This window comes from Chionomys nivalis, chromosome 5 (assembly GCF_950005125.1).
Source record: "Chionomys nivalis chromosome 5, mChiNiv1.1, whole genome shotgun sequence".
NCBI classification, from domain to species: domain Eukaryota; kingdom Metazoa; phylum Chordata; class Mammalia; order Rodentia; family Cricetidae; genus Chionomys; species Chionomys nivalis.
Window position 1 is genome coordinate 80,760,426 of NC_080090.1, and position 21,928 is coordinate 80,782,353.

Here is a 21,928-nt window from a genome sequence, read left to right on the forward strand (position 1 = left end):
AAGTGTGAAAATACACCTTAAGAAGGCTCTGGTGATTGTTTTCTGCTTAAGTGTCAAAAATCAAGTTCCTCCCTTTCTTAACTGGCTTCATATTAAATGCCAGGCACACCTACTGCCAGGAGAGACGACACAGTGATATTTATTCTTTAATTCAGTGCCATTCATGAGACATGTGACATGAACGTTTGTAGGTATCCAGTAAGCTTCAGGTGCACAATTTCGATCTCTTCATAGCGAGAGAACACATCCTCCACACTATCTGCTTGGAAGCATGAAGAGCATTCAGTCGGTGGCTCTGTAGTTCACGTGAACTTCGGCTTGCAGGCTGCACACCATGCTCAGCAACTGATTCATCACACTCTCCATACATGCGTTGTAGCTCCTGTTCAACTCTTTTATCTTCTCTAGTGTTTGCGCTTCTATTTCATCTGATAGGTGGCTCTGAGAGCCCATTATCTATGAGAGCAGAAGATGAGATGTATTTTACCATATGTCGGATGAAAATAGTTGAATTATTTTATAAACATCATCATATTTTTTAATGGTTGTTCTACGGTGTGAGTGTATGTGTGTGTGTGTGTGAGAGAGAGAGAGAGAGAGAGAGAGAGAGAGACAGAGAGAGAGAGACAGAGAGAGAGAGAGAGAGAGAGAGAGAGAGAGAGAGAGGGAAGGAGAGGGAGAGAATTCTTTCTTCTGGGAACAGACAAGATTATGAAGACCCTGGTTATGGAGGATGAACATCCCTAAAAACATAGTGGGCTCTGTCCACAGACTGCATTCAGGTTTCTAATCTTTATGCCTTGCAATACTTTTTTACATCAAATTGAAAGCATTTGCAATAATTTCCATTATTTAATTTTCTGTTATTTAATTTTCTGAATTCTAATCCTTGAAAGTAGAGAAAGATAGCATTATAAACCCCTGATTTTACAGAGCAAAAATTATATTTTTTAAAGGAAGATGTAGACAAAACATGTTGCCTAAGGTAATTCACATGTAGATATCTATGAAATATGTAGATTATCAAGTATAAAATTGAAAATTTTAGCATGAACTGGTTTATTTCAGGTTAAATATGCTTGTTTATTTGATCACCTTTAAATTTTAGACACACTAAAATATTATTGATTGCTATTTATTTGGCAGTGCTTCCTTTCATTTTTCATTCCCCCCATCCTGTTGGCATCGTCATCAAATCATTATTTGTCTAGAATATAATGTAACAAAGAATGGGGTCAACGTAAAGGAAGGATGCAGTGAAACACTGGGAGAATCATTCTTTCCTAAAAATTAACGGTTCGCTCATAATTCATCTCTCTAAGCTCAGCCTCTCATCCTTCTCTTCCTCTTCTCCTTACTCCTTATCTCCCTCCTCTTCTTTTTGGGGATGGCTCTCATGTGACCCACATTTGCCCCAAACTCACCCTGTTGCTGATAATGACCTTGACCTCTTTGTTTTCTGACCTCCTCCTCTTTAGAGCTGGAATTACAGCCCTTGCATCACTATGCTCCACCTGTGGGTTCTGTGGATTGAACACAGGGCTGCATGCATATGATGTAAACACTCTACCAGCTAAGCTACATCCCTGCTTGATCCTTCTTAAACATGGATCCGTTAAGGATCGCTGTTGAGAGTTTCTGCCTCCTTTCTGTTTTAGAAGCTACGCATTGGATGCAACCCCAGGTATGCATCAGTGACTTCTGTTGTAGAGTTTTTAGGTCACCTTGACTCTAGAGTCTAGAACCTTTCTGGTTCCTATGCTTGGCATGAAACACAAGCCCAGCTGTTGGGTTCAAGTTCTTCTCTGTTTATATTCTAGACTCCAGGAGAATAAATAAAATCGAAGCGCCTGGTTCTGAGAAGCTACAGCCTCTGAGAATCAAGACAACCTTACCTAAAAGGGATGAGGATAACAGAGTGTGTAAAAAGTACATGTGCACAGAGTCAATTCCATGCTTAAAAATATTTGAGAACTACTTAACAAAACAGTTCCACAACATGCATATTTTAAATTCTAAATCCAGTGTGGGAGTCTACAAAATGAAACAAAGATTTAATTAAAAGTCTTATGTGGTTAAAAAAATTGAAAGGAAATTTTTGTCAAACTATTGCCTATGCTCAGTACATATTACTCAAGTGAGAGGCTCCCCAGGTATTGCAAATAACTCAGTTCCCCTGTTCTGGAGCTCACATTGCCCAAATCCTGAACATTTGGGGCATTTTATAAAAACGGAACTTGGTCATTCCATAGCATGCCTTGATACATGGAGGCTAAGAGTGTTGTTACTGACCATCTGTGTGCTCATTTTCAAACCTTTCTGATAGCCTTGCACTGATGCTCGTGTTAAGAGTGTTCAACACTTGATAATTTCCTCTGTAATTTAAATGTTGTAATAAGAGCGGCAGGGCTGCGTCCCCGGCACCCGGCCGCCCGCATGGCTAGCTTATGCCCCAAAATAATTACACGGAAACTGTATTCATTTAATCACTGCCTGGCCCATTAGTTTCGGCCTCTTATTGGCTAGCTCTTACATATTGATCTAACCCATTTTTAATATTCTGTGTAGTTCCATGAGCTGGCTTACCAGGAAAGATCTTAACCTGCGACTGTCTGGAGTGGGAGAATCATGGCGACTCCCTTACTCGGCTTTTTTCTCCCAGCATTCTGTCTGTTTACTCCACCCACCTAAGGGCTGGCCTATAAATGGGCCAAGGCAGTTTCTTTATTAAATGAAAGTAACTCCTCCATCATTTAAATATTCCAGGTGAAGGGGTAGAACAAGGTATTGACCCCAGGAGACCATGCCAAGGAAGATCTGCAATGATGGGTTTCTATGACGCTTGATGTAGCCCAGGCTCTAGCTACTTCTGGCATGGGTGCCTTTGATCACTGGACTGTAAACTGGCTTGGGTGGCGAGGAGTTTTGATTATTGTCCAAAGCACAGAGCATACTTCCAGTCAGATTTACATGGAATTGACTCCTTCCCAGGAAAAGAGACTCAACGAGCTTCAAACCAAGCACTTTCTAAATTTAAAGTCAGTTTTGTTTTTAACTTAACAATGAGATTTAGCGGTCATTTTGGGAGCACCTACAGAAAACAACCAAAGCTGGCTGTAGTTGGTGGAGGCCATCCTCTGTTCTAGTGTGTCATTCTTATGACAGGCTTAGCTAGCAAGGACAAGGACAGAGGGAAATGCTCACTGATTTGTTAGTTCAGCGAAGGTCTATTGAATATCCACTATGGAGCAGTAATAGGAAATCAAGGGAAGCAAAAGAACACAATAAAGAATTCACAATTTCTTAGACTTATGGTTGAGAAAGAATGGGGGACAACCACAATAAATGCAAATATATAATATATCATACAGTGATGAATGCTATGGAAAAAAATCAAAGAAAAATTGTTTTACTTTATTTTTAAAAGAGTTTTTTAGGTAGAGTGTAAGAAAAAAAAGCTAGCATTGACCATGGATAAAGAAAGATGAGAATGCCAAAACAGAAGAGGGCTACGAAGCCCAAGAACAGAATGAATGAACGCCCCGCAGAATTGGGATTCTTTGTTTCCGTGGAAAGAAAAGAGTCAGTACAATTAGAAAAGGAAAGTTTAAAAATATACAGAGGATATAAGAACCAATCACGAGGGCTATATTTACATGTATGGATAAGAAAGAGTTTAGAATTTTGGTTTCTAAACACTGATAGGAAAAATTTATTTTTCTGACTGATCCACTATAAGCAAAGGTGTTATGTGTGTCTGTGTGTGCACGCATGCATGTGTGTGGGCATGTGCTGAGAATTGAGCTCAGGGCCTAACCTGCTAGGAAAACCCTCTAAGACTACACTGAGCTATATTCTTAGACTAACAAGGAAAATTATTTGAACAAAAAATTATTGAGAGCCGGGCGATGGTGGCGCACGCCTTTAATCCCAGCACTCGGGAGGCAGAGGCAGGCGGATCTCTGTGAGTTCAAGACCAGCCTGGTCTACAGAGCTAGTTCCAGGACAGGCTCCAAAGCCACAGAGAAACCCTGAAGAACAATGGCAATGGGTTCTTGTTCCTATTGCACGTAATGGCTTTGTGGGAGCCCAGGTAGTTTGGATGCTCACCTTAATAGACCTGGATGGAGGTGGGTGGTTTTTGGACCTCCCACAGGGCAGAGAAACCTGCTTGCTCTTTGGGCTGAGGAGGGAGGAAGACTTGATTGGGGGAGGGGGAGGGAATGGGAGGTGGTGGCGGGGAAGAGGCAGAAATCTTTAATAATTAAATAAATTAATTAATTAAAAAAAAACAAGATACAAAATAAAAATTTCACCTTGTAATAGAAAAAAAAAGAAAAACCAAAAAAAAATTATTGAGAAAAGTTTTTTAAAATTTTGACAATTATGTTCAATTTTTGAATCTCTGTGAGTTTTTATGTATTTCTCATTGTTTTAAAAAATAGCTGTAAATGAATTTTAAACTTTTGTGCTTCATTTTGCAGTGGCAGCCTTCTGAATAGTGTTATATTTATATTTTAATGGGGCAAAGCATAGTACATAAACTTAGCTTTGATAAATAGAGCTTAATGCTTTTTTTAGACCGATTTGCAACATGACATGGTGGCCTTTCTGAAAATATAATGCTCTTATTTTTTATTATTTTATTGTTATTTACTTATATGTGTATGTATATATACATGCAGAGGCCAGAACAACATGCTGGATCTTCTGGAGCTGAAGTTGCCAGTGGTTTGAACTGCCAGATATGGGTGCTGGGAATTGAAGCCAGGCCCTCTGGAAGGGCAGGAAGAGTCTTGAATATTGAGCCATTTCTCCAGTTTCATCATGCATTTACCTTTTACTACAAACTTCATACACTTAAAAAAAACAAGAATATTTTTTAAAGCCAGGTTTTTCTCGTATTTAAATGATTTAAATGAAAAATCGCTTATTGCATCTGCTTGCAAGGAATAATGAGAAAATCCGAGGGGTTTTCTTAGCTTTTGAAACAGGGTCAGGATACCTTGAGCTCCAGCCTCTTAATTTCATCTTTTGAGACTGGAATTAACCCATTGTATGCTGCACCAGAGAGCTAGGGTGGGTATTTACATGTATCTGCTGAAGAGAGCTGACCTAACAAATTTATTCTGCATCTTAGCCTGAACAGCAGTCACAGACTCTGTTATTTAAAATCAATCCACAAAACATGCATCCCTGTGGTAAGAATACTTCAACTGATCCTTTCAGATGTCTATTTGATGATATGAATGTGAATACCCACTAAACATCAGACAAGCCGAGTGGCCTTCTTATATGTCAAAAAAAAAAAATGCATGAAAGAGAAATTAGTAACTCATTTGCTTAAGATTTGCTTGTATGTTCAACTTCGGCTAGACTGTGTCTGCTGAATCCCAGCAGATTGTTCTAGTCTTCTGCCTCAATCCCTACACGCAGGAACCCTGATCCAAGCACGGGGAAGTCAGCGCTGGTGGCTCGCTCACCTTGGACTGCTTCAGGCGGAACTCCTTCTCCATCTGCAGTCTGTATTGGTCAGTCTCGGCCACAGCTTCTTCCTTAGCTTGCTTCAGTCGCCTCCCTTTCCCTGCAAATTCACAGCAGCAGAAGCAACAGATTTCTTTTTTACCACTTACAGCATTGCAAATGATTGAAAAACATTGTTTTTTCTTTGATACAAGGTCTCACTATGTAGTCCTAGCTGGCCTGGGACTTACTTTGTAGACCAGAATGCCTTCATACTCACAAAGATCTGCCTTCCTCTGCCACCTGAGTGCTGGGATTACAGGTGTGCACCACCACCCCAGAAGCATTCAGCTAAGAGCTAGCACTGTTCCTGTAGGGCATCGCCCAGCTAACCGTTTCTAGTGGCTCAGAACTGCCTGTAACTCCATGAGTGTGCAAATCATGTGCACAGGCATACACATATTAATGCACTATAAAAATAATAAAAATAAATATTTGGGCTGGAGATATAGTTTAACCATTAAATGTAATTTTTCTTCTAAAGAATACTAATTTTGCTCCCAGCAAATGACTTTTATTTTACAGCACATCGATGAATCCCTGCTCATATATATATATATATATATATATATATATATATATATATATATACACATATATATCCCATATTTATATATTGATGAATCCCCTCTCATATATATATATATATCCCATATTTATATACTCCCCCATATATATATTTCTACTATGTCCAACCTCATTAAAATAATATTCAAGTTTTTCTTTTCTTTCCGTCAATTGGGTCCTTTAGAGCAACAAGTGACAACTTTCTTTCACACTTAGATGTCACTTACATGTTAAAATAAATTATCTACCCATAGACTCACAGTAGTAACAGCCAGGGAACAGATTTCAGCTGCCACTTACTCAAAAAAAGACATTATTTGGTCCGATTTTTCTGTCCTGACTGGTTGCCAGGCATCCTTCAGTCCACACCAACTGGATTCTATTTAGTGCTGGCAGACCTCCAAAATCGCTGCAGACTGCAGCTCAGACTCTATCAAATGACTTTCAATTTTTAGGGCATTTTATTGGGATTTTTTTCTTTCCCATTTGCTGCTCTAGAATGTCTGATTAAGCCCCACAACACATCAAAGTAGTTTTTCTTATAGTAGCTTTCTCTGAGAGGGACTTGAAAGAGGCTGTAAAACCAATTGTTTTTAATGGTTGGGAGATTTAGTTAAGTACCCCCTTTCTTTTTATTAAGAGCAAAGGTGTAAGCCTTAAGCCACAAGACAAGGTAAGATGAAAGTCTTAAACAAACACAACAGTCGGCATCATTAGTCAAGTACAAGAGGTAAGTTTGAGGACAGTCTGATCATAATGGTTGCTGTGTCCCCAGCAGCCTCCAGGAATGAATACTCTGTAGCACTGAAACTTTAAAGATAAACTCTGAACCTTATTATTTCTTCTCCTGCAATCTATTGCCATTCAGTGTCATTTAAGGCACTGTATTCTTGGCTTATTTGAATTATTTATGTTCTGATCAAGTCTCAAGTTTAGGTTACAAATTTTGTTAAGTGTGAAACTGTACAGAGTTCGAACTAGGTAAGTAATTCTTACCAAGTAGCAAGAAAGGGATTTAAAGCATTTGAAATTATCATTATTACTATTATTACTAGTGTGTGCATGTGTGTGCGTGTGTGTACGTAGGTGGATATGACAGTGTGTGCTCATGCCAAGACATGTGTGGACATCAGAAGACCACTCACTCTGCAGAGTGTGTTCTTTCCTTAGTTCTTTCTGTGGGATCAAACTCAAATCCAGTCCTCTGTGTAAGAGCCTTTGCCTCTTGAGTCACCTTGTTGGAACAACAAGCAGAAAATGTCTTGATATAAACGTTTATCTGTCACCTGTATCTTTGTAGCATTTGTGCCAGGTGCAGATTGCTTCTAAATTTCTCTCCTGGCTGGACAAGAGTTGTTTCAGTAGTCACTGAAAATATGTTTAGGATAAAGACAGATTCACTTGGGTGGGACTATGTAACGCTTGTTCAGAATAGATGATTAACTTTATATTCGCTTTCTTGAAAGACAAAGTCTGATGGAATCTACCACTGTCATGATGCTTTAAGGCTTAATGCAACACTAACAGCAAGGCTTTCCTTCTGCTTATGTATTTAATGCTTGCTGCCAATTGTATACTCCAATGCTTCAGGACATTGTGATTCTATGTATTTAATAGCAATAAACACACCCTATTCACAGAGATTCTCTTGTCACATCTTGTCATTAACATCAAGACAAAAATACCTTGGCATTTTCTTAGTGATAATGACTTGTATACATAGTTACCTCACAAGATGAATGGGGTAAAACATCTTTTTTCCCTATCTTAATCCCATAAAAAATGACTTATTTCAAAGTTATGACTCTAGTACATTTTTTTTTTAAAATGTAACAAAAGGAAAAGCTCTGTTTGCCCTACCCCTGAGCAGAATCCAGCACTGCCCTAAGAGGTTCCATCACATAGTGACAAGTTTGGAGCCTGTCTGTGATTCCTCTGTCGTGGCACCAGTCACCTGCTGGTTCTCATTCAATTACAGAGGAGAGCAGCGGGAAACCACTGCTGGTGCAGCAATTTTCCGGGTAGACTCAGCAGCTGCCGCTGTGTGAGAGCCTGCACACGCTATACCTGATTTAACCCAGTGGAAGAAATGAAGGCCTATAGCCGATGGTTTCGTTAGAGGTGAAGCGAAATGCACACATCAAATCCACTCATATTAAATTCTAGCTCACGTCTCTCTGTGCATGGGAAGAGTGCCAACATCTGAAAATATACCGATTTCTTAAGCATTAAAACAAAGTTACTGTGAAACAAAAGTTCATATTGGTTTTTATTCCCAATATATTCTGTGTCAACCATAGAGGTGACTACATGGGATAATCTGGATTTTTATATAACAGTTGATTTTATGCACTCATAATATTTATAAGGATATGTGGACTTATAAAGCCAAGAGTTCTGGTTTGGGGTTTAGAAAATGTATTCATTGTATTCATCACGATTTTAAATAATATTTAAAAGGATACTACAGAGTAGTTCCAGAAGGGATGGATTTCCTTTAGTCTCCCATTATTTGTTCAGTGATTCTTGACTACCTCCTCTATAAATAGGCAGAAAACCAGACACAGAGAATGAACAAGTGCATATCACATGTTGTCCTTGCCTGGAAAAGGTGGTATTAATTCCAGATAGTCTGAAAATACGTACATCCTGCCCCAGCTTCCAAGAAGAGCATTCTTAAATAATATACAAGATCCTACTAGGAAAATAATAACACATAAACACTATTTTTATCTGCTCTGCAATCATTGAAAAATCAGATTTAAAGAGAGACACTTCTAACCTTCAGCTTATGGAACATAGGGACTTATCCCTAACCTCACTCCATCATCCTGCATCTTTAGGCTCACCTGATTAAGTCAGGGGTCTAAAAAGACAGCTCCATCATGGGCTACAAGAAGATTGTTGGGAGAGCTTCAGAATAACTGGGGAGGGACCCTGGTCAGCTGTAAGGATGGACAGGCAATTGGGAAATGAAAATATGGGAGCTGGAAAAAAACAAAAGGGCAGTTCTAAGGTAATTTGAGAGACATTGTAAATAACTTCACTGAATAAAGTCAGCCAATTTTACATGTATGACCTGCTGTGCAGACAAACCTGGTCGGCATTTAATCAATTATTACTTAGAGGTCGTCTGTAATGCTCTTTTCTGAAGAAGAAAAGGGAGTTAGAAGTAATTGGAGTGATCTTCCAATGTTTGGGGAAAGAATAAAAAAAGAATTAACCTGGGCTAGCTAAAAGTGGTTTTGGGTAGGAGATGGAAGGCAATGCTCAGAGGCAGACACCTTAGTGGCAGGCCTAGGGCAGGCCTAGGGCAGGCCAACGAACTGTGTGTCCCATGATCCAAATAAGAACTGAAGGCACCAAGCCAACTCTCTGTTGCTTGGACTGTTATTTTCTATAAGAGAAAATTGGAGTTTCTTTTTATCAGCTTAGCAAGAAATAAGAATTACATAGTGGATATCATACAAAAGACAGCACACACACACACAAAAGCCTGAATCTATGAGCCAGTCACTTAGAATTTCTGAGTGTCTGCTCTCATCCAGACAGAAGTAATCATTTACCACATAGAGCCATCTTGGATGATAGCAAATAATATTAAGGAAGTGCTAAGCAAAATGCAGCAGTGTAATGGTTCTGACTACTTTTAGTAAGACACACTGACTTGAGGACAGGTCCTGGGATGTCACAGGGAGCCTTCTGAAGGTGTCCCTGAGGATATCCAAGGACTGATAATCAGAATACAGTTGGACAGCGAAGTCTGCATCTCTGGAGGATAGATTAGAAGGGAAGAAGATTTGCATGTCAGTCATACCTGTGTTTGTATGTGCTAATTGAGGCAATGATATTCGGGCTGAAATCAAAGGAGAGTATATGGGGTGAAAAGAGGGCTATGGTTTTTGTTTGTTTGTTTGTTTGTTTTGGTTGGTTGTTTAGTGTTTTGAGGCAGGGTTTCTCTGTGTACCTTTGGTGTCTGTCCTGTAGCTCTTGTAGACCAGGCTGGCTTCAGACTCACAGAGATCTATCTACCTCTGCCTCCCGGGTGCTGGGATTAAAGTTGTGTACCACCACCACCTGGCTAGGGCTATGGTTTTAACGTGGGGAAATACCAACGTTTAATCTTCAAAACATGGCATATGGTAGATAAGAAAGGAAAATGAAAAGAGAGAGAAGGTTAGGACTAACAGTGTACACACTGTAGGGAATTGGAGTGAGCCACCTGGTCAGTTGGTGTTGCTGAATATCTAGGGTGTCGTGCACTAGTCTACATCTTCAGGTAAACCAGTGGTAGGTCACAAACCTTGTTATCAGTCTGTGTTCTGAAGGCAATCCAGGAGACAGAGAGTAGGTAATATGTACATAACGTGACAGCGTTGTTGAGCACATGGAGAATAAAGGAACCTAAGGATAGAGAGAAATTGTGACAGGTAGCAGTTAATATAGATGAGGTTTTGTGGATGAACTGGCAAGTGAGCATAGGGATAAGACAAGTGGTCCCACAGTTACCTGAGGAAAAGCCTTATCCTTGTAGAAGCGACAGAAACACAATGAGTCCAGAGGTAGGTATTTAGGAAGTATGGTGTGCTAAGGAAGAGTTATTCTACCTAGAAAAGCATTCTTGATTTGGGGGCCTCATTAATATGTTAATAAACCCTTCTTGCTTTAAAGAATGCTATTATTTTTCACGATTGTTAAAAAACAATGGAAAAATAAACAAGTCACCAGGAAGCGAAACAAAACAAAACAAAGCAAAGAGAAACACCATCTTTGGTTACCATGATTGCTACCAAGACTGCATCTGATTCTTTCCGTTAGCATCTATGGTCCTCGATGTCTCAATGTACTTTTCTTTTGGTTATATTTTCCGCTTTAAAATTATTAAGAAAACTTCATAAATATTGGATTAAATATAAGCAAATGCTGTGACTAGATACAAATCTTCTGTAGCTTTATATGACCCACTCTAAGCTGGGAGAGCACAATACACTCAACAAATACTCTGTTAGTCTGTGGACTATAAAGCAAGGAGCCATATTTACAGGCCTGCAAAGTATAGAAGATGGGTCCACGAAATTTTATATAAGGTTTTTATTTTATTATTTTATTAAAAGTCATGTAATCATGAACCAAAATACCCAGCTGCAGAGTGAAGATTTTATTTTAAAAAAAGGGGGCTTGTTCAAATAACCTGATTCTCTTCAGATTTGGAAACAAATGTGTGATTTGTTGCCTTCCAAGCACTGACCGGTGACAGACCCACAAGAACAACACTGAAGAACTGTGTGAGCTGATGTTGGCTAAGGAGAAAGCAGGGGTGTTTCCTGAGTACAGTTTTCATCAAAATGATTCAGTGGTAAACATGGAGGACAGAAGATCCTGCTCATGAAGATCAGCACCTTGATGCTCTTTGAAAGGCAATCCTGTTTATTCTTTGAAGGAATAAGAATGAAATATCAGATCGTTTTTGCTGGCACAGTTACTCAGGACCACGTCATGAGGTGGTATTGTTCACAGAACTATTCTGAGACAGAGGAAGTGGGCACAGTCAGGTGAAGGGGTGACCTGCTCGGGGCTATGAAGACATTTAGAAGCAGAAGTTGCATTTGTAACAGGCGGGGTAGCTCCAGGAAGAAAGGACTTAGCTTGGTAGAGAGCCAGGGGTGTGCCCTTTGCTCATTCTAACCATCTGTAGCTCCAGGGAAGTTTTCAGCTTCTTGCTTGTTCAAGATTTCTCATATTCCGATGTGAATATTTAAATTATCGTAGTTTTGGGTGTGCATCCTATGATGCAGTTTATACTTTTAACAGAGAACACTACCCATTCTCTATAGCTTAAAAGAAGGTAACTGAAGTGTTTGTAATGCTATAAGATGGTTTAAACATACAGGCTCTTTGTATGATGTTGAGCTTCACACATGTGAACATTTCAAAAGAACAATCCCCACATGGAACTCTGGAGATTCTCAATTGCAAGAGAGAAAACCTCACCAAACACCATGTAATTCAGAGAAGGACCAGTCTCCTGGACTCATGTCAATGCTGATGCCTTGAGTTTCTAATTTAATTCTGAGTGAAGCAAGCCTCAACTTAGTGCCCAGATCTGGAATTCCTGGGCAAATCTTTGAGGTCCCCTTGTAAAAAGGTAGCTTGTCTTGGAGCGACATACTGCTTCTGTTTTGATTAATGAAGAACATATAGAGAAAATGCTGACTCCACACATGACAAAGTAGAGTAAGCCTGTCAGTCCCTTGACGAGTGCCACGATGCTTCGCAGGTGAGAATGTGTGGGGGCCTTATTGCTGGAAATATTACTTTAAGGTGTGTTACTTTTGTTGATGTTGCATTTGATTAGCTCTGTGAAGCTGTGATACTGTGTCTGTCTCGACCACCTGATGATCTACTCAAGCTCTGAATGGCCAATAGCGAGGCAGGAGAAAGGACAGACAGGGCTGGCAGGCAGAGAGAATACTGTGGAGGAGAAAACTGGGAGAAGGGGTTTGGAGAAGGAGCAGAGAAGGAGGAGGGCATCAGGCGCCAGCCATCTAGCTGCACAACAATCTATGGAGTAAGAGTAAGATTCACAGAAGTAAGAGAAAAGGAAAAGCCCAGAGCCAAAAGGTAGACAGGATAATTTAAATTAAGAAAAGCTGGCAAGAAACAAGCTAAGCTAACGTCATGGTTATAACTAAGAATAAGCCTCCGTGTGTGATTCATTTGGGAGCTGGGTGGTGGGCTCCTCCAAAGAGTCCAAAGAATGGAATCACATCATATTATCACTACCCCTTACAATCAGCCTAAGGACCCAGACCTGGCAGTGGGACTGAACAAGAATGTTAGATCACTTTCCTCTACTCTATACCATTTGTCTATTGCTTCTACTTACAGCATTATACATTAAGACTGGGTACCAAAACCACAATAATTCCATATATTCAGTGTACAGTCACACACAGAATTTTCTTCTTCAAATATCTTGGTTACTAGTCAGATTATAGATTATAGAGACAAATATAGTCATACAATGTCAATTTTTTTGCTTTTGTTTTTTGATTTTTTTTGCTTGTTTTTCGAGACAGGGTTTCTCTGTAGATTTGGAGACTGTCCTGGAATTAGCTCTTGTAGACCAGGTTGGCCACAATGTCTATTATTTTTAATGACTGAAGCTCAGAGATGCAAAATAATTTATATGAAGAAACACGTATGTTTCACTTGAGTGGATGGATTTTTTTCTCTGTTGCTTCATGGCCAGGCTTGTCCACTTGGTCTGCAGCCCTGACTGCTCTCCTCAGACTACCTCTGGTCGCCAGTGAGGGCCTTGAGAGCTGGTTGGGAGAATCCCTGCTGGTGCATTATGTCCACAGTCCTTTATCTGTCCTCTCCAAGTGTTCGTGCATTCTATTAGGTAACAACTCTGCTTGGATCTCAGGCAGCCCTCCTTGATGGACTAGGTAAGATTTTTCCAGTATAACATACACACCACCACCTCTTTGTTCTTGGGTTTTCCTAAAACAGTAAACTATGCTAATTACTTTTCTTTGTAGGAGGGTTTGTATTTCCTACTCCCCCCTTCCTCCCTCCCTCCTTCCCTCCCTCATCTTTGTTACAGTCTCGTAAGTGGTTACTCACCCACCTCAATGATGAAACTTCCCGAGATTCTGGCTTTCAAATAAATGGATTTAAGAAACAGAAGGTGATCTATTATCACCCTTACTCCGAATTTCTATTCTTCCTATACATCACATTTTCAGATGAACAATTTTATGGAAACGAATGGAGTCTATGTGTTTGTTAATATGGTGGCATTAACTTGGCATTTAGCTCACCAAGCCGTTCAATAAGAAAGAATGGAAGTCTACTCATGAGCCTACATCAGCAGGGCTTGGAACTAGTGAGCACCACAAACACTCTCAGACAAGTGGAGGGGTTGAGAGGAGGGTCAACATACCAAGTGTATAAAGTGGCATTTCTCTCTGCCACAGATCAAGTAAAAACCCAGTAAGGTGGGTATTGCTGTCCAGAAACTGCCATCTGCTGACAGAGAGAGGGAAAGCCATGTTGGGTGCAAACTGGCCCCAGGACTCTTCCTGACATAAAGAGGACACACTGACACGCCCTGCAAATCTTAGCTCATCAGCGCTGAGAGCTAGAATGTTTTTCAAATGTTTTGAACATTGAACTATTTACTATTATAGGCTATTTAGTTCATTATTATTAATTATTAGCTGATTATTGGCTCAGACATTCATGAGCTAAAAGATAGTATATAAAATAAATTTGTGTATACACACACACACACACACACACACAGAGAGAGAGAGAGAGAGAGAGAGAGAGAGAGAGAGAGAGAGAGAGAGAGACATACGAAGCTGTCAGGTAATAAAATGGCTGTTTGGAGCACAGATAATAAAATATCTATTTTAATATGATTTCTGAGAAGTAGTTACCCAAGGTCAGCATGTTCACTGTGGAAAGAGAAGGAAGTTGGGCTTTATCTATCTTCATTATGAACTCAAAGGCACAATGCCCTCAGTGGCGCTCACCCATAAGCAACTTGCATAATTAGTAACATTTCTTCTTTAAACACTTTTAATAGAGAATAAGGTGGCTAGATTTATTGGAATCACAGAAAAATATTGGTCAGGCATGTGCCCAGTACATCCTTGAAGCATAGACAACATAACCTTTGTATCTTATAATATTTTCATTTTCCGAATGTTTTAAACGTGAGTAGAGTAATTTGAATTCAGGACACAAGAATTTTCTAAACTACTTAAATTGGTAGGTTCTAGACCATTTGGCTCTCTGCAGAATTACTGCATTCATGCCATCGTGTGATTGCAAGCATGGTTTTGTCATAGGAAAAGGATGTAGAGATGTCAGCAATGGTTTCACAGCACTTCCTCCTTCCCTGCCTTTGCTGTCAGCCCCACTAGAGTCTTCACTTCAGTGGTTGGGGGTCACATGGGTAAGTGTTCAGAAACCAATTCACCCTAAGGATGGGAAATGGCTTTACTGCCACTGTACATATTGGAGGATCGAACCAACACTGCCTACGTGCTTCCTTTCTGTCTTCCAGAAAGTTCCATAAGCAAGATTTTAGAGACATAGTAGCTCCCTCCGCATCAGATTTTGAATCTATTTGCAGACACAGCAGGAAAATTCATGATGAAGATGAACGACTCTTCAGATTGTTATACATTAGATAGCAAATGGTATTAGCTAAAATCCTGGAAAAACATAAATCTTGACTGAGGGAAGCAGGGTTCAGGAAGTAGGGCTTGTAGAAAAATTATGCAGACTTTCAGTTCTGCATCATTTAGAGCTGTCTGCAGACTCGGACCCGAGCCAACACTTGTTTGCTCTGTGTCTTCTCTGTGTGGCCCTGAGTATGCTGTAAAATGCCACGCAGTGTCATCTCCTCTCTTTCCACAAAGATTGTTATGAAAGAGTAAACAAAATAAAGACAGCATGGCCGCTGACACTATAATCTCAATTTTTTAAATATTGAGCAAATCATAAATCCTAATTTTTTTGCACTCATAAAATAGGAATAATGTTAATGCCTTATAGATACTGTGAACGTCAATGAGAGGAGGAAGAAAACAAGTTTATTGAAGACACTTACGTGCAACCACACAGATGTATGATTAAGATGTATGGGAAGAAGGAGAATAAAATAGAAACATATTTAAAAATGTTAGGATGTAAAAGCTACCCAGAGAGGGAGAACAAGCTATTAAAATTTATCCCAATTTAATGAAACTGTAAATGACTGGTAAGAAAGCATCAGTAATTTGCTCTGGTTACTGTCTAGTGATGGACTTGAACTGAAAGTTGCCCGTCTCTTAGTCATTTCCCAGTATTGTGCAAACTGAGGTGTGGGGGTGTAAGAGAAGATGCAGAGGCAGGGTTAATCCACATCCCTAACCTTATTAACCTGGAGTTGTACTCTTATAACATGGCCTTTCAGAAACATCCACAATAACAGAGCCCCATCCCTGGGTGGCAGTGTGGAACAGGTGGCTGGGTGGTCCCTGAGACTGTCTTAAGCTTTCACAGGGAAGTGGTGACGTCACACTTTAAAGAATGGTCTGCCTGAAAAAGGAGCCCACCGTCCTCTCCTTCATCCCTCTGTAGTTTCTAACCAACCCCTCACAGGGGACACTTACTCTTCTTTGCTTCCTCCAGCTTGTCCTTGGCCCTTTTCTCTGCCTGCAGGAGCTGTTGGATCCCCTGAGACTGGCTGGTCATGGTGCCTTGCTCCAAGGAAGGTGACTTCTGTGGAAGCTGGGACACACAGGCCCTTTTATCCTCTGATGGATTACCCCACAACTCGGCTTGTTTTGTCAACAGCGAACACTTAGCTGTCTGTTCCAAACTTGCCTGATTGGACCAGCAAGTTGTGTGCCAAGGTAAGCCCAAGGAGGAATCCAGAAAAACAAGTTAGTCACCCCAAGAAGTTGACAATTCATTTGGTCTCTGACTTCACCTCTGTATAAACAAGGTAACTCTAATGGGTTGTTTGATTTACTTACAAAGGAATGGGAGAGACATTTTTCGGTATGCTAGCCCATCATATACCCACAAATACTGAGTCGCTGCTGAAATACCTTTCAGGCTGCAACCTTCCCCCGAGCTCCTTGTGTCTGTAATACTTGCCTCAGGCCTTTATCTGTCTCTGCTAGCGGAATTATTTGCTTGAGGAAAACAGATTTTCCCTCTTTGAGGAAGGGAAAAATTTCTGTCTTTGTTGGGGGAGCTCTATTCTCCTCCTGTCCTAGGCCTCAGGTGACAGGAAAGAAAGAACAAATGGGGCATATTGTGTCGTTCTCTTTCAATGCTTTGTTGCAGTTCAGGGTGATCTTACTACAGTGTCTAAACCAACAATAAGAGAAATTACACCACACACACTTGAGACTAATTTAAGCACTGCCTTTTCCATTACTTGGTGTCTATGTATGCCTATGGACAATGCACAATGGTGCCCTCATATTTCATCTGATTCTGTAAAGTAATGGACAAATGAGAAAGCCACTCATGGAAAAGAATGTAATATAATATTTGTATGTATCCCCTACTTTTATTGGAAAGAAGGGGCAAATTTCTTTTTAACTCAAACTATGATCTACAGATTGGCTTTTCATGGCCTTTGGCTTCGTAAGTAACACTTTCATCACCTGGTCTGTCAGGGTCAATTTCTTTCAATAAGCTCTTGGGTTTGAAAGCAAATTTAAAACAAACTGAGAGGTAAACCTTTTAATGTTATTTTTTCATTATTGTTATATATATATCCTAATTATTGATTCTTTGGGAATTTTACAACATGTACCCAATCCCAATTACTTCCCAGTCACTCCATATCCACCCCTCCCGCTCTGCAGCATCCTTCCCAAAAGAGACCTCTCTCTCCCCCAATTAATTAAAACAACAACATCAACAAACCAAACAAGAAAACCACTTTCTCCTTGTCTTTCCTGCCTTTCAACACTTCTTCATTGTCCTAGTGGCTTTGGGAGCTGTGGTGTCACGCAGTACACCCTTTTGTCTAATCATCCCTGCCCACAGCCCACAACTGTTCATTGCATTGAGTCATTGGTCTGATTCAAGGCCTCTGGCCCCAGGCACACCATTATCACTGGACCCCCACTGAAACTCCTCCTCACACATCCTGTGGTTGACCTGAGTCATGGAGATCCTGCAGCTAAGGCTGTCTTTCTGAAGGATAGTCACTTTTCACACTCCAGCAGGTTATAGATGGGGTAGATGCCAGGGTGGGTCAACACAAGGTCCAGGATGTGGTCCTGGGTTGGTCAATCTAGGCCGCGGGGACTGCCCATATCAGGTGAGGCATAGAGTCAGCTTTCCTATGGCCATGTCATTGGGGTTAGCTTTCCCATGCCCATGGTGACGGGGTGTGACTATATCTCCCAAGTGAGAGGTTCCAGCTCTTCCAGGAGGGTGTGGAGCCAGCTCTCTTGCTGCAGCACTCATGAGCGGTAGAATTGGCTATCCTAGGGCCAGCGAAGGGTGGGGCACAACCCTCAGACTTAACAAGCATGTTTCCTGTGGCTCCCTGTACTAACACACACTATGGACATCAACACGGAACCTAGAAGCAGGAGGGTCACAGATCGAGACATGACTCTGCTGTAACTAAGGACAGACATCACCATGGTCCTAGTGGCACACAGATCAGCATGGCCCTAGGTGTGGCATGGCCCTTGGACACCAAACATGGTCTCAGGTGGCTGACCAGACCCTGTACATGAGCATGGCCTTCAGTGGTTACTGAAATCATGAACATCAACTCAGACCCTGGCTGCTATAGGACCATGGGCGCAGACAGGACCCTTGGCAGCAGCCTGGGTCTGGACGTCATCACCATAGCGCCAGGTGGAGGCAAGCAGGCCACTCATATCAGCCTTTACTCACCGCCTTCTCTTCTTCAGTTCTGCCACTTTCCACAGCACATGAATGTTCTGCCCCCCCTCCTCTCCCATTTCTGCACCATATATTTGCTCATCACAATGGCACCTACCTGTGGATGCCCTGTGGATGCCCGTGGATACCCATGGATGCCTGTGGGTGTCTGTGGATGCCCATGGATACCCGTGGATGCCCTGTGGATGCCTGTGGACACCTGTGGACACCTGTGGATGCCCTGTGGATGCCTGTGGATGCCCGTGAATGCCTGTGGATGCCCATGGATGCCCGTGGATGACTGTGAATGCCTGTGGATGCTTATGGATGCCTGTGGATGCTTTCAGCCAGCCTGGACTGAACCCATGCTGACCCATGGATGCCCTTGGATGCCCTGTGGATGCCTTGTGGATGCCCATGGATGCCCTGTGGATGCCTGTGGACTCCTGTGGATGCCCTGTGGATGCCTGTGGATGTCCGTGGATGCTTGTGGATGCCTGTGGATGCTCTGTGGATGCCCTGTGGATGCCTGTGGACACCTGTGGATACCTGTGGATGCCCTGTGGATGCCTGTGGATGTTCGTGGATGCCCGTGGATGCCTGTGGATGCCCGTGGATGCCCATGGATGCCTGTGAATGCCTGTGGATGCCTGTGGATGCTTTCAGTCAGCCTGGACTGGACCCATGCTGACCTGTGGATGCCTTTTACCCACCTGAGCCAAGCCAGCCATCCTGAACTGTGAGGACCCAGGCTGGCCCGTTTTAAGGTTTTAAAAATTATTTATTTCATAATCTTTTCAAGTGTCTCATCTATACAGTGGCATTTCTGTGCATGTGTGTGTGTGTATCAGCCTTGGCAAATCTTTCCAAGGCAGTGAGCTTTTGTCTTGCGTGATCATTTTTTTCTTTAGATATACCACTGTATCATCTGATTTTGCCTCCTTCTCCTATTCTCCTTTTCCTCCTTATCCCTTCTAAAAAAACAAAACAAACAAACAAACCAACAAACAAAACCAAGGTCTCATGTAGCCAAGACTGTGGCCTGAGATACTCTGTTGGGTTAACTTTGAAGTTTTGGTTTCTCTGGCTCCTGAGTGCTTGGATTATACACATGTACAGCTCCACCTGCTTAATGCCTTTTGAGGATTGAAGCCAGAACTTTGAGTGTTCTAGACAAGCACTCTGTCACCCCAACCACATCTCTAGCCCCTTGAATCAACTTCTACACTGCTTAATTTTATGACTTAATATAATAATTAGTACAACCAGGACCTGCTTAATTTTATGACTTAATATAATAATAAGTACAACCAGGACAACGGCCTTGTAAATGATCATAGATATTGGTCAACACACATTCCAACTGAGTTTCTAGCTGTCTTAGACAATGGCACTTTTCATTAGCTGATGTGCTGTCAGTTGTTAGTTATTCTGTGAAGTGTGAAGTGGAGATGGTTATAAAAAAGCCATCTTGCTCTTAAGCTGGCAATTTTATTGAATATCTTAGCCTTCTAGAGAAAAGGTAGCTCACAGGGATCGATGTTAAGTCAGAGGGATCAGTAGAATAGTCTTCATGTTGTCTGGAAAATGCTAAACGTCCCCAAGGTTTCCCCAATCCTCAAAAAACTCCTCATTGGCCCAACCCTATTCCCTTCCACGTTGCCTTGTTCCATTCTTTGAAGTAAATCTGCATAAACCATAACCTAATTGGGCATGTATCTTAATCAGCTGGAGGGGGTCTTCCAGTCTCATATGTAAGAAAGTTCATGATGAACACACAGAGGACACTTAAGAGTTAGTGTCCCTGACAACATCCTAAATGACTGTGAGAGGAGGTTGGACTCTGACAGCGTAAACAGCTGGCAGGTAGATAAAAGCTTACACTCAGTTTTCCTCAGAGACCTGTGCAAACGGTTTCTTTCTGCTCAGAAGGGTCACTGCTTTCTTACCTCCCTCTACCTCCAGCAAATGGGGTGTCTAGTTCTTTATTAGCACAAATCCTCAATACGTATCAAAGTCCCTGGGATCTTCTTATCCATAAAGTTACCCCCTTCCTCCCCCTCCACACCACACACACAACACACACACACACACACACACACACACACACACACACACACACACACTACCTTCCAGGTTGCTCCGGTCTATAGGTTTCACTCTCTTTCCAGTCTGTTTGTTTTATAACTGGTAAGGTTTTTATCTTCTTCTGTTCTCCCTGCCATCTAAGAGGTAGTCACAGCAGCTTTGGACTTTCTAAAATGTCTTTGGTTACTCTACCTTCCCTGAGAGGTAGCCATGGCAGTTTTGAACTTTCCCAAATAAAGCTCTTCATCCATGAAGTGGCCTAGTTCAGCTTCCCACCACTCCCATAAAGTGATATGTATGATACTCACTATGGGACTAATTATACCATAAGCACATATGCACTAGGAGAACTCAGCATTGACATAATTAAATATTGGTCTGACAAAACTGTCAAACCTCAATCAGTATTCTATACTTAAGTTCTTGTAGTAGTAGTAGTATTAACAAGCTTTGAAACTTACATGTTAAATTAGAGAGAAGGGGTTTTACAGTTATTTATCGGGCCCTTTCAAAATACCTGAGATTTAAAGTGAACACGTTAATGGCAGAAATCACTAAATGTGCCCCTTTTATAGTCTCTAAGAAAGTTTAATCTTATGATAGAAGAGGTTTATCTCTCTCTTGCTTACTTAGTAGAAGAGTCTTACAGTCCATAAGCATCCACAACAATGAATGTTTAGAAAGATGCAAAAGGGGAGAACTGTGGGAAGTCAGAAAAGAGAAGGACCCACTCAAAATCGGAATCTAGGTGGACTTCCTCCTCTCAGACCCTCTCCATTAAGAAGAAAGTGTGTTTGGGGGGAGTGAACAGTCCACGTAGGAACAGAAGAAGGCCTCACATCTCAACCAGAGGTTTCGGGAAAAGCCAAAAGAAAGCACAGGGTCAGCACCATGTGGGCTTAAATTAATGCTTTCAGGCTATTCCGTAGATGAAACCATACTCATCCCCAGTGACAAACAAATAAGACAGTAAGAGCGAAGAGGTGAACAACTGAGAAGATGGAGACTGCTCATTGGTAGTGGAGACGGAAGCCTGGCTAGGGAACTGGCAGAGTGTTTATATGTCGCTCTACAGTGGGTTCTTATAACTGAGTCATTGCCTCTTTTTTCAATAGAAGACTAGTAGCCCTTATCATCAAGATCACTATGTAGTCAGACTTGATCGCCCGGATTGCCTGCTACAGCCTACTGGGAGCACAGTCATGTACCACCACACTTCACTTATTCTTGATGCAGTGTTCACTTGCAAAATCAAATATTTGCATAACAATAATGCCATAAAAGTGTCATCTGCCCATGACTTGAAGTTTGACTATGTTATCTGAAT

The 21,928-nt window shown here is 41.3% G+C and overlaps 1 protein-coding gene across 1 annotated transcript; it reads right to left on the bottom strand.

Annotated features, from left to right (window-relative positions):
- Positions 1 to 282: 282 nt before the first annotated feature.
- Atp6v1g3 (ATPase H+ transporting V1 subunit G3) lies at positions 283 to 16,344 on the bottom strand. Its single transcript, XM_057770819.1, is given in 4 exon segments — positions 283 to 456; positions 5,484 to 5,584; positions 10,600 to 10,617; positions 16,263 to 16,344. Coding segments are annotated over 4 exon segments (375 nt in total).
- Between the last annotated feature and the right edge of the window lie 5,584 nt (positions 16,345 to 21,928).